Source organism: Catharus ustulatus, chromosome 21, assembly GCF_009819885.2.
Source record: "Catharus ustulatus isolate bCatUst1 chromosome 21, bCatUst1.pri.v2, whole genome shotgun sequence".
In the NCBI taxonomy this organism is placed as follows: Eukaryota; Metazoa; Chordata; class Aves; order Passeriformes; family Turdidae; genus Catharus; species Catharus ustulatus.
This window is the reverse complement of record NC_046241.1, coordinates 860,513-873,494: the sequence shown is the minus strand read 5'-3', so window position 1 is coordinate 873,494 and position 12,982 is coordinate 860,513. Positions and strand designations below refer to the sequence as shown.

Below are 12,982 nucleotides of genomic sequence, written 5' to 3'. Positions count from 1 at the left end.
TGCCATCTCAGCAATGTTGAACCTGAATAGCAAACAAACCCATACACCTTCAGTATTTTAAGTATTTTACTTCTCTGTAGCTTCCCTCCTAAGGATCTTCATAACCAGAAAGGCAGAGGAATACAGGGATCACCCTTCTGACACCTTTTCCTTTCAGCCTAAGCAGAATGGTTGATGTTCTTGATTACCTTGGGTGATTGTGGAGAGGAGAGTTCTGCATCCCCCTACATTTAATTTCATTTTGTTCATTAAGGGGTTTTATGCAGTCAGGATCTCTTCTTCAATGCTGCTCAATCATTTAACTAGCACTTCTTTCCACTTTGGAAACCAGGCAGTGATAATCCATGTGAATTCCCATCTGGAAATCACAGTAAGAACAGAATTTCTGGTCCTGGACAAAAGGGTAGGAAACAGTCAGGAGGAGGTTTGCTTTTCATTTATGAAACTCTCAGTGCTACAGCATTTAATCCAAGCAGTTGTGAGGCAGATGGGTGGTGTGTTCCCAGCCAAACCATTTTTACTCCAGAAGGGGCTTTCAAATAAAATTGTCATTATTGTGTGTTATGTAGAACTCCACAGTGTGGGCTGGATGGACTTTTTCACTTGAGATGCAGCTTCAGATACTTTTTGATAGAAATATAAATCTTCCTTTATTTACAGGTTATGTAGGTTCAAGTACACCTATTCTTTAATTGTGCAAGTTGAGGTAGTTCATTGTCAGATTGCTGGGAGTTACACCTTCAGACACTGATTAGACCATTTTTATCTTCCCTTTATTTACACTTCGAATTTCCAAGAAAAGAACCCTGCCCTGCCCTGAAGTGAGACACGATCTGCTCATGTTACATATTCTCGTGTCTGAATTCTGTCATGGAGTCTCAATATCCTGCTTCATGATGCTGATTTGGGGGATAATTGTAAAATATTAATATTTTTACTTTAAATGGCTGATGTTTGTTATCTGTTTGGATTCAACCTGAGCATACTTTTAACTCCGGGAGAAGGAAATTCTTTGATGTGTAACATCCTGAGAATGTCTTTTGTTTCTCAGCATCCAGTGAGTAGCATCCAAAACACCTTTTCCCTAAAACATTTTTTTAAAAAATAATAGAGTTTGTGACCATCAGACTATTCTGAACAAGGGTTCATTCTCTCAGAAATTAAACCAAGATATTCCCCTCTGCAGGGAAATTCCTGGTAGTCCAGCATCAAGGGGAATTACATCCAGGCCTGGATGGTGTGCATTGAAATCTCCATTGTGATACATTCAGCTGACACATGGTTTCAATAAAATATCACAGGATGTATACATCGCTCTGCCTACTGACTTGAAAGCTTAAAAACCCCTGTGCGGTGAATTCAGCCTTGTGGCTGCTGACTGCACCTGTAGCAGCTCTCCTGAGGAGCTGCAATGGCTCTGGAATCCTTCATGGAGAAGGCAAACACGAACCTGTGGCTCCGAGCCCTCTCACCTGTCCTTTGGCCCCTTGCCAGCCAGAAGGTGAGCCAGCACCTTGCGCCAATTTTTGGGTCATTTCAGAGGATTTGACCCCTCTGTATGAGGGCTTGGGATTATTCCTGCTTTGGCAGTTTGCATCCCAAGGATACCCCTGTGTGAAGCATGGGAAGCACTGTGTTAATCCAGTGTGTTCCTTGATGTCTCCTGTGTTCCTGACAGACATGAAATGTTTGTTGTGAACTGAGTGATCATGGAATCATTTACCCATAGGGAAAATTTTTTCCTTACCTCCACTTAGGATCTGGCTTGTGCCTTTGTGTGTAAGGGTTTCAGTCCTTTCCAGAATTCTGGATTTTATTATTATTTAATCCTTACTAATGTAACTCTGGGTACTTTAATCCTCTTAAGGGTTTGCTGCTGACTTTGGGCTCAGTCCTGCTCCCTTTTCAAGGAATTTTGCCATTAGACACCTTTAAGTAGAGTTCTGATGTAAATTGAAGCTGATTTTACTGGCAGCTCCGTCCCTGGCTGTAAAATGACGCTGTAAAGCTGTAACCTGTGTGCAAGGCACAGTTCCAGTGGGGAGGAGAGGGAAGTCTGTGCTCCTGTCTGCAGCCCTGACTCTGCCACTCCTTACTGCCAGTTGGAAGGAATCCTCAAAAAATGCCAAAGGCTCAGGTCAAAGGAATTGTGTGTGAGCCTGCGCGGGGAATGTCCTGCCAGCCTAGGAAGGCATAAACGTGTTCCTTTCCATCTAGGTGCCCCTCTGGCTGCGGAAAGGGAGAAGAAGCCTCTCTCCAGAGCTGTCTTTGTGCTGCCCTGGGTGGAATCCACAGAAACAAGTGAGGGTCCCAGATGTTTTGTTTTTTCCCTGATGTGTTTTAAGGAAGCAGTAGCTGCACTCTGGGTCTTCTCGGGAAGCTGCTCAGGTAGAGTGTGCCTTGGACACAGCTTGGAAAGGTGTTTCCCAGTGGGAAGCATGCAGCATGTTCCTCAGAAAATGCCATCTTTTCCTGTTTCTTTGCATCAGGTGGATTAGTCATGGGGACAGGCTCTTCCTGAAGAGTGCTGGTGTTGCTCATGGTTCTTTCCAGTGAGGCAGATATCCCAGGAAAGGTGATGCTTTTTGCAGGTACTGCCACAGAGCCACTCCCCAGCTCCAGCCCTCTGTCACCAGCAGGACTTGAGCATCTGCCAGCAGATTTTCAGTAAACAAGGAATGTGAAACTGAGGATCAGAGCATGTCATCAACTGTTGATCCACTGGCCAAAGCTGGGGGGATGGTGCTGATCTTCTGTGGTCACTTAAGCCCCATTCAGAAAGCCTTTTTGGGGCCAAAAACACCACAGCCTCCAACAGAGAGGTGACATAAATAAGAAATCCAGGCCCTCCCCTTTAAGAGCTGCTCCTGGACTTTATGTTTGGGAAACCTTCTTTGCCAAGGTGAATGAGGAACATGGAATTGTCAAAGAATGTATGATTTCGAATAGAATTCCTTATATTGGGTGCTTCCTTTGCCATTCCCAAACCTGCTGGTGCAAAGGAGCCACCCTGATCATGGAGCAGGACAATCAATACTGTCCAGACTACCATCTTCTAATTTTCCTGCTTTTATCCTGACTGGGATGCGCAGCACTTCTGGATATTATGAAGAATTCAGCAGGTTGTTGTGATCTGTTTAGATTCAGCAGCTTTGCCCTTCTACATGTGGAGGCTGTCCCTGCTAGACCACTGTTCCTGCAGTGCTCTGCAAGAGTAGGATCATTAGAGTCTCAGGGTATCTGCAGGGTGCCAGGTGCTGAGAGAGCTCCTCTATCAATACCTTTTGTGGCTTCTGTCATTTGAAAGTTCAGTGTGAATTCTGGGCCAGGTGAAAATTATTGTTCACCTTGGATAAGTCCTTGATTAGCTCCTACAGCTGCTGTGGGGAGAGCCCAGAGTTTGGGAGCCTTCATGGGCTGTGCTGGCAGCACTGCAGGGATGTCAGTTGGATGGGACTGTTTCCACACTGGGATGCTGTGCAGAGCTCTTGGAGCCCAGTGGGAATCAGTTTGTACCCAGCTTTTGTGGTATTGCTACACTTAGGAGGGTGGGTTAGGTGATCTGTATTTCTAGCTGTATTTTTTGTAATACAGAGCTTTCAACACATTTCTGATTGCTCTTATTCCCTTCCTAGGTTTCTAAAGCAAAATCCACTGAGGTCAAGTGTCCTAAAGTGTCTTGTTCTGGCTGCCACTGCTGGACATGTGTTCTCTGCCCTCTCTTTCCTGTTAAAATGGCATATGTGCTTCCTTTCTGGGGAATATATGAATCAAACCAACAAAAATTCTCCAAATCTGGAATGCAACATCTGGGAAGAGAGCTGAGCTCAGCCCTGGGGCAGGGGGTTCAGACAGTCCCAGTGAGTGCTGGGCACACCACAGGAGCCAGCTGGAAGCAGCTTCTGGAGATGGGAGAGAAGAGCAGCTCATTCTCCCTCTTTTATTGGGGTCCACTTGCAAGCAGAGGTCAAAACTTCCTTCAGGCCCCATGGAGTTATTTCTTGGGGTACCTGAAAAACCTGCCCGTTTGCCATCTGAGTGTGTCAGTCCTTTATAGCTGAGGAGCTGCCTTGTAACGAGGCTGTGCCTTGCTTTTTCTACTACTCATGCAAGATGAGGTGCTCTATTTTGGCCTGTGAATTAAAGATTAATTGTGAGCTGACTAAATAAATATAGCTGGTACTCAGCAAACCTCTCTCTGGTTGGAAGGCTCCTGAGCATGAAGGAGAAGGGTACTTGCTGGAGTCTGGGGTTTAACCAGATGCCTTTGGAGCATTTCAAAGGTCTGTGTTTGCAGTAGGGTCATTGCTCATCTGGCAGCAAGGATGTGAATACCCATGTGCTGGGGGGCTGAGGAGTGTCCTTCCCTGCCTGAATAGTGCCTCTGATGTGCTTTGGGTGGGGCCCCTGATGACAGTAGAGTGTTTTAATCTGAGCAAACTTGCCTAGGTAGTGTTAGTTTGGCTCTGTCTGGATCCACCTCGAGAGGTTAGGGGATGGCAGCTACACCTGAGCACCTGGAGTCCCTTGCAGCTCTTCCCATGGCAAGCTGTGCTACAGGTACTGGATATTGTGCCCCAGCTGGATACTTTGGGGTAGGAGTTATAACCCACAGCAGGAAAACTGCCCTGAACAGGTTCCCTGTGGGCACAGCCTGACAGAGCTCAAGAAGCGTTTGGACAATGCTCTGAGATTGTTGGGGTCTCTGATCCTTGTGAGTCCCTTCCAGCCCAGGATATTCTGTGATTCTAAGTGGTACTGCAGGCCTGGTTTTACCCAGGGAGTTTCTTGCTCAGAAAGCAGTGCTGGGGTCAGCACTGGACCTGTCCCAAGGCTGTCAGCAGAGATGGCTTTATTGGGTAAGGAGGAGGAGGTCTGGGTCTTGGGAGCAGCCTGAACAGGGACTGTTGTTTAGAGAGGTAAAGCTTGGCTGCACATGGGCAGCTCTTGGTACTTTGTGAATTCTCTGTAAAGCTCCTGTCTCTGAAGCTGGGTGCTCTTTGCTGGGTGTTCTCTCTTACAGGGCCCAGGAGATCACTGCCAAGCTAGACCAGCTGGAACAAATTCTTCTTTGTAAACCCTGGAGATCCTTCTGCCTGTAGGGACAGTCCCCTAACAACAGGAGCAAACCCCTGTTCTCTGAGGCAGTGCTGTTACACTTGTTCCATGTTCCATGTTCCTCTGCACTGCCCAGGGAAGAGGTGCCCAAATGGGCTCTGCTGGGGACAGTAAGATCTCCCCTGTGTGACAGGGACCACTGGTAGCCATGCCTGGCCCTGTGAAATGGTGTGTTAGTTAATTTTCTTCTGTTCTAACAAGTCTTCTTATTTACTGAGCTCTTTTCTTCCTACCAGGGCCGTTAGTTTTGTTCTCTGAATGTGAAAGTGCCTGGTCTTTGGGTCTCCTTTGAAGAGTTAGTCTTCAGTTGGTCCTGTAGAGCTCGTTGTACTTCAGAAAGGAAGTTGATTCCTTGGTTTGGGGACACCCATCGAGGTGGGACTAACTGCTGATACCAAGTTAGGAGTTTCTCTGCTACTTGACTTGCTAATTGACTGTGCTAATTGTGTGTGGTTTTTGCAACAGCTACACAGATACTCAGCAGCAATCATTAGATCCTCTTCCTTATGAGACAGGGCCCAGGATCCAGGGAGGCCCTCAGCACTGTTGTGTGACCACAGAAGGAGCCTGCACAAGATCACATAATGGAACAAGCACAGTTAAATGTGACTTGCCAGTGCTTTTGCCACTGGAATGTTCTCACAGGTGTGTTCTGCTGCTCCTCCTCCTATCCCTCAAGCCGTGCCTTGTCTTTACAGCAAGTCCCTTTCTCCTTGCTTGTTCAGTCTAGACTTCTAAAAACCCCTTAGCTCTAGTTTAGCACTGCTGTGCTCTGATTAATATAAATATATTTTAGTCACAGAGGTAAAGTTCTAGTCCCCAGCTATTTAACACCATTTAGATTTGGCATTTTTTCTCTGCTAGATGATCATAGCTTCTACAGTCACTCTGAATAAAGGGTGACAGTGATCCTTTATTTAGTGCTGACCTCCATGTGCTGCAGTACTGAGTGGTGAACCCAAGTGAATGATTGCACTGTACCAATATATCCTAGCTTAAAATAGGGAGTAATTTTAAAAATAAAGTGATAGAGAAGTAAAATAAAAGCTTATTTAATATACATAGTCTGGTGTGTTTGAACACAGCATGGAAGAGGTGAAAACAAGGCTTTAACTTTGCTGATAGTGGGGATACATGGATGCAATTACACTGCTGCAGGGGAGCTTGATGAATGGCAGTTGCTCTGGAGCCCTGGGAGCTGCTGCCTGCACTCCTTGCTCCTGCTGGGAAGGAAACACACTGGTTTGGGGATCCTTTGTGGCTGTACAAACAGATGTGTTTCACTGTGTTTACTGTGGACTTCAGTATGTTTGCCACTTAGCTATGGGCTCATAGCACCAAGCCACCAGCCTGGGGTCCTCTGACAGGTGAGGTGACTGTTCAGGGAGGGCAGTGTATACCCCAGGGTGTGGCAGGCAGCACAGGGGGGAAACACCTCACCAAGCTGACCAGGGAAATCCTTCTCTTGCACCGATGTGATAGCTTAGCTAAAGACACTGATCCCTATTCAGAACAAAGCAGATCCATAAACACTTGTAGCTGTTTTGCATCTGTCTACCCCACACAGCTCTGGTGAAGGGTTGGTTGATGCTGGGATGAGGTGATGGGGTGTAGGGAGCAAATGGATATGAAACCACACTTCATCAGTCCTCCCTTCACTGAGCACCTTACTGTCCTGCGTGCTTTGGATTGTTGGGTGTCCTGGGTTTGTTGGTTCTGACAGGATCCTGGGTGCAGTTGGGAATCAGTGAACAGCAGCAGTGAGAAGCAGATGTGTGCTCATATCTAGTCACATTAGAGTTGGTGTCTTAAGGCTTTGGTTTCTATCAGCTCATGCATTGACTCTGTGTTAGTTCTGCCCCTTTGTCCCCATCCTAACCAAAACCAACAGCTGCTTGTCCCTGAACTTGCTGAGCTCTGAAGTTCAAAAGGAGATGCTGGCAGGGCCTGCTGCCCTGCATCCTTGTTGCTGTGAGGTCTGTGGGGTCTGCCCTGGAGAGCAGAGCTGTCTGAAGAAAAGATAAATCAAGAGTATGCCCCAAGCCATAGAGTGTGGGGCAGGGGGGACATTGTGAGGCAATGGTTGGCTGTGTGCCTTACAGACCTGACAGAGCATGTGGGATGTGTCAGTGCATGGGGGTGTCTGATTGAACAGTGTGGTTGCAAAGCTCACTTTTCTCCTCAGGGTTTCTAAACTGCTCTGTTTTCTTCTTCCTACAGACAATTTTAGGTACACGTGTGACATTTGTGGGAAAAAATATAAATACTATAGCTGCTTCCAAGAGCACCGAGACCTACATGCTGTGGATGGTGAGTAATGCTTTGGCACTCAGACACCTGAACTAGGCTGAGAAGTCTTTGGGGAAGCAAAATATGGCTGTGCAGGAGTGTGTGGCCTGTGGTGTGCACGATGTGGCACTGCACAGTCACCTGTCTTTGCCATGGAGGCACAGTCTACAGGCACTGCAGGAAGGAGTTTGCTGTGCCTGCTTCTCTCTGTGTGCATCAACACAACACCTGTACTGGGACCTGGAGACCTTGCAGTGTATCTGCAGTTGAGGTTCATGGTTAGATGGAGATCCTGGGCCTGAGTGCCTCAAGGTCAGGCTGATTATTTGCTGGGAAGAAGTTGGTTGGTTGGTTTTTGGTTTCTGAAATTTACAGGTTTGTTCCCAAATACTTCTCTGTGAAGTATTTCAGATTTCAGAGTTGGGAAATGTTTCATTCTTGTTAATCACTGTGGTAGTGAACTGGTTAAGTTGTCAGTAGCCCTTAAAGCCCAATTTTTCCTGTGTGACTGTAGATGTGGCCTAGGCTGATGACACCTGGACAGAAGCAGACACCCACTGCCAGAAGCAGTGTTTCTTTATTCTGCATTGGGGTAAATGAATATCAACATGCTGGCCCCTGCTTACTGAACATCTAAAGCCCCTCACCTTGGAGCCCACAGATACTCCAGACCTTCCCTGTGTGTGCTGCAAGCCTGTCAGTACTGCTCCTCACATGGCCAAGGAGAGTTCTAGAAAGAGGCTGCTTGGAGAGCAGCAGGTTTTGAATGACTGGGCTATTCAGAAAAGCAAGTGGTTTTTCACAATACATGGTTGTCCAAAAAATGCTTGTGTTTACCTGGAATGTGTGGACATCTGAACATGCTCTAAGGGCAGCCAGCGTTCTCCTGCAGGGCACCACTGCCAGCTTCCTCCTGTGCAGAAGAAAATTAGTGGCACTGACAGTCACTGTGAGGGGAATGTCGCTGCTTCAGTCAGAAATGTCTCAGGGAGCTCTGCTGAGGGCCACAAGACAGCTTGGAAATGGCTCCATGTGTGTGCAGGGATTGTCCCAGCTTCTCCCTGGGGCTGCTGTGTTCCAGCACACACAGGGGTGAGGCTGCTGTGCACCTGAACTTCACCTGAGGCCGTGTCAGGGTTATAACAAAGGCCTTGAGTATCTGTGTGTATTAGGGCTGGGCATGCTCAACCAGGTCCTGTGAGGATGCTGCTGGGAAGAGGAGGGACTGGGGCACAAAGCCTGGTTTATTCAGTGGAGCTGAAATGTGCTGCAGCAGTATGTGAAATGCAGAAGGAAAACAAGACTATTTAAGAGGATTTAATTTCTGTTTTGTTTTTTCCCCTCCTTCTTCTATTCTGTGTTAGTTTTTAGTGTGGAAGGGGCCCCAGAAAACCGGGCAGGTAAGCTGAGCTCCTTTGTGTGCTTTATTTCACAAACCTTTTCAAGCATTCAGTAGTTTAGACACAGCAGGTCGATTCTGAACTTGTAAGAGTCAAAGGAGTTTTGCCAGGGATTGCAGAGGGACAGGAGCATCCTTTCTCCCTCCCCAATGTCTACAGCCAGTAGGTTGATGCCCAGCCCTAGCAGATACCAGGCTTTTGTTGCACATACACTTGGTCAGGCTTCAGACAATCAAAGAAGTAGGTGTTTCCTATCTTTGGTGATCTTGTAAATTGTTCAAGCCATAAACCAAATTCTTCTCTAAAGTGGGTTGGGTTGTGGCTTGTTGCTAGCTGTGCTGTTGCTGTTAGCTGGTAGAAGTCCCAGGTTGGTATTTGTTTGTGATGTGCCTGCAGACTGCATTGCCATGCCCATTGTCAGCCAGTATAGCAGCACTAGAGGGGAGATTCACTGGAAGAAAATACAGATCAGACATTGCAGTGTGTTCATTTAGTTTTTCTCTGTATTTTTTAAACATTAATTCCTACAAGGCCTGTTAATGGGCTGGGAGCAGGGGTAATCCTGGGGCACCTGAGGAGGAGAAGAGACAAGTCAGGCAGAGGGGTCTCTGGTTTATAATTCCTGTCTTCCAGTCCTGTTACAGATGGAAATGTGATTACAGGTGCAGGAGCATTCAGTGCCCACGCAGCTGTAGAAACAAAGCTGAGGTGTTGTCAGCTGTCCTCTGGTTCTGTTCTCTTGCAGACCCCTACGACCAGGCCGTCATTGCTGCTGACGACGTGAAGGAGGAGGAGCCTGAACCCTTCCAGAAGATTGGGCCAAGTAAGAGTCATTATTGTTTCAAATAGAAAGGAAAGCTCCTGAGTTCACACCTGCCTTTGGCTTCAGTACCTCTAGAAAAAGCAGGAAGCACTGCATTACACAGAGGGGTTGGGATTTGGCTCACAGATATGTTTAGGCTCAAAGGAGCATCAAACACCAACAGCTCTAAGAGCTGCAGCCTTGTGATGTGTTCTGCTCAAGAGCTCTGCACAGAGAAGGGGAAGGGAGTTCATGGGAGAAACAATCTGACAGGGATGAGAGAGGACTTGAAGGTGCACTGAGAGTTGGCAGATGATTCACTCACACTGCCTGTGTGGTGGGTCCTCAAACAGAGCAGAGGGAAACAGAGAACACCAGGTTTTGTCAAAGCATTTCTCTGAATTTTCCATTTTGGAAACAATGGATTATCCATGGATTTTCCTTCGTCTTGCAGCTTGCTGCCAGTTCTGTACTCCCAGCATTGGCAAGAGCAGGAGATATCAGTGTGTGGTTACACTGCATTATTTCCAGTATTCCCAAAGCAGGAATGAGCACAGTTAGTCCAGAAAAGCCCCTTCTCCTGCAAGAGAACTCCACAATTCCAAATATAAGTTTCCTAATGCTTGAACTTGACTGTTTGTTTCCTGGTATGGCTGTTCTGTTGCCCACACATCCCGGACTCGATAACCAGAGGACAGAGCTGTGTCATCTGTAATCCAGACTTTCAAACTGGATTCTCTCCCTTGTTTTACACACTTACTTGCTCTAATTTTGGGGTAATCTTCTGCAGCCTCTTCAGTTCTATTTTTCAGGACTTTTTATGCATGGTCCATCCGTCTGTATTGAATGTTTCCTTTCTTGGGAAAAGGAAGTGTGGATTACAGAGCAGGCGAGTTCCACATGCATGAGGAATGTTTGTGTCACCTGACCAGTTTCTCTGTAAAAAGAAACTGGGGGTTGTGTGAGAGAGCTGCCCTCCTTCCTGACCTTTGTCCCTGTTCATTTCACAGAAACTGGCAATTACTCCTGTGAGTTCTGTGGCAAGCAGTACAAGTACTACACTCCCTACCAAGAGCACGTGGCTCTGCATGCCCCCATCAGTGAGTATCTGCTGCAGGGCTGGCACCTCCAGGGCTTGTGGGGAGCACCAGGCTGCCAGGAGAGATTCACTCTTGGGGATCCTTCCACTGGAGCTGTGGGATTGCAGCAGGCAGGACACGGATCATGTGCTGAGCAGGGCACTGTAAAGCTGAGCTGGGATCCCCTCTCACAGGGACTCTGTTAGATCTGGAAAGTCTCTGAGCTCTTATCCCACTCCATGGAATTCTACACATGTTCCTTGTGGGGTTGATGGTTTAGACTCCTGTTTAACTGAAATGATGCACAACATTTTTATACTCCCCTAAATAATAACTGAACATACATGTTAGGGAAGAAGCATCTTTCTTATGAGCTTCTCAGGAATTATTTCAAGCAGTGAGTGAAACTCGTTTCAAAATCATTTAAATGACCTCAGCAGCTTGCTACTAAAACACACTCAATAAATGATTTATTTCAGGGAGCTCAGGACAAGGCAGTTGTCAGCAGAGTGCACAGCACTGTGCTCTGCACTCCCCACACAGAGGGAAGGCTTTAACCAGCACTTCAGTGTAATTCAGTGCAAAATTTGACTAAGCATGTTGAGAGAAATTTTTGCTACCTGCCGTATTTGAATACTTTTAAAGTCTACGGAGAAGTTCTTTACAGCTGAACTTCCTGCTCCCTTCCCAGTGCTGCCCTGAGCTTTGCTGAGTGCTCGGAGTGTCCTGTCCTGCTCCAGGGTTTGGGGTGATGGGCAGGAGGGATGAGCCGAGCTCATCGGCCTTCAGCTGCAGCCGCCAGGGGGCGCTTCCACCCCAAAATCGCCTGGAATGGGGTTTTTAAGGGATTACGATGAGGCACCCTTGGCTGTATGGGAATATGGTCCACCAGACTCACTTTTAAGGTTTGGTGGCTCTTGACAGATGCCATGCAGATTCTCTGAAGCTTGGCTATGGACCATGGTAGGAGGTGCAGGGCATAAAATAGATGTCCAACATTATCATCACAAAGTTAATCTTCTTATCTGTCATTTGCTGAAGGACATGCCCCAGTGCTTATGATTGCACACATCACAGATACTGCTGTGGTTCCCTGCCTCTGTAAGCTCCACCTCTTCACTGAGGTGTTGTCAGCCCTCAGCAAAGCCACTGGTGACCAGCAGTGGGTCCATTTCCTGTCATGGAGGGGCTGTTGGACAGCAGGGCTCTGGGGTCCTTGCTCCCCCTGCAGAGAGCTCAGGAGGAGTGTGCTGTGAGCACCTCTAGCTCATTCTTACCTTCCCAGTGCTTCCCATTTCAAGGGGATTTATTGCCACCGATGTCTTTCCACCTTCCCAACCAATTGTAGTAATAGCTGAGCTGCTGGTTCCAGTCCAGGCTCTCCAGCAGAAAAGAAACCCCAGCTGTGTTTCTCTGGGAGGAGTGTGCCTACAGTTCCAGTGCTCCCTCCCAGGCAGGGCCAGCTTAGGCTCCTGCCTGATGCTGTGTGGCTCTGGGAGCCAGTTTTGGAGGAGGACGCATGTTCTGGGTGCTGGGCTTGAAGCCATTCTTGCACTGTGGTTTCTGCAGCAAAAGAAAAGAAGCTGTCCCTGCTGCAGGCTTGATCAGCAGGCCCTGAGCTGTGCAGATGGGTTTCCAGTCCTTTCAATTATCTTTAACTATGAGGACACTCAAGATCAGATCAAGATAGTACTTTCATAACGTTCCCTCCCCATAAACTTTTCTTTTTCCTTTTTCTTTTAACCTCTTTTTTCCTCTCCTAGTTCCCATGACCAGTAAGATTTGTGATTTACAATGACAAGCCACAAACCCTGATGAGGATAGAGGAGAGGCCATGGCAGGCTGGCCAGTACATCCTCACCTTTCTACTGCTCAGACTCTGTTCTTACCAAAATCCAAGGTCCTGTGAGGCAACTGTTAACATCTGACTTTTGAAAAGCACAGCTGGCTTTTCTTGGGTCCTTGCAGTCAGAAGAAGTAAAGCTGAAACTGTAAATGTGTCTTTACCCTGGTCTCATTCTTCTGGTTATAAGGCAAATGCTGGAAATTCAGTCATAATGGGAATGGGCGAGGAAAGCCCTTCGCCATCACCAGTTCAGATTTCTGTGTCTCTGCTTGAGTGCAAGCTTCCCTTCCAGAGACTGTGTTTCTGGTTTTCTGTTATAATGAATGAAAATTAATTGGAAATGGGTAAAATAAGGAATGATATCCTGCAGCTTCAATAGCATCTTACAGGATAATTTCTGGTGAGTGCTACTTGGTAGCTGCTGCCTGGAAAAGAGCTCTGCTGTGGG

The 12,982-nt window shown here is 47.2% G+C and overlaps 1 protein-coding gene across 16 annotated transcripts in view; it reads left to right on the top strand.

The window, feature by feature from the left end:
- ZNF618 (zinc finger protein 618) overlaps positions 1-12,982 on the top strand; it is a 147,141-nt gene that overhangs the window by 98,414 nt on the left and 35,745 nt on the right. For 8 of the 16 annotated variants that reach the window (XM_033077175.1, XM_033077173.1, XM_033077168.1 and 5 more), the window contains 5 exons: positions 2,218-2,301; positions 7,339-7,428; positions 8,772-8,807; positions 9,553-9,630; positions 10,620-10,709. In XM_033077175.1, the coding sequence (XP_032933066.1) occupies positions 2,218-2,301; positions 7,339-7,428; positions 8,772-8,807; positions 9,553-9,630; positions 10,620-10,709 (378 nt within the window). Of the gene's footprint in view, positions 1-2,217; positions 2,302-5,641; positions 5,764-7,338; positions 7,429-8,771; positions 8,808-9,552; positions 9,631-10,619; positions 10,710-12,982 lie in introns of those variants that run through there. The other 8 variants (XM_033077182.1, XM_033077179.1, XM_033077178.1 and 5 more) reach the window with 3 other exon arrangements.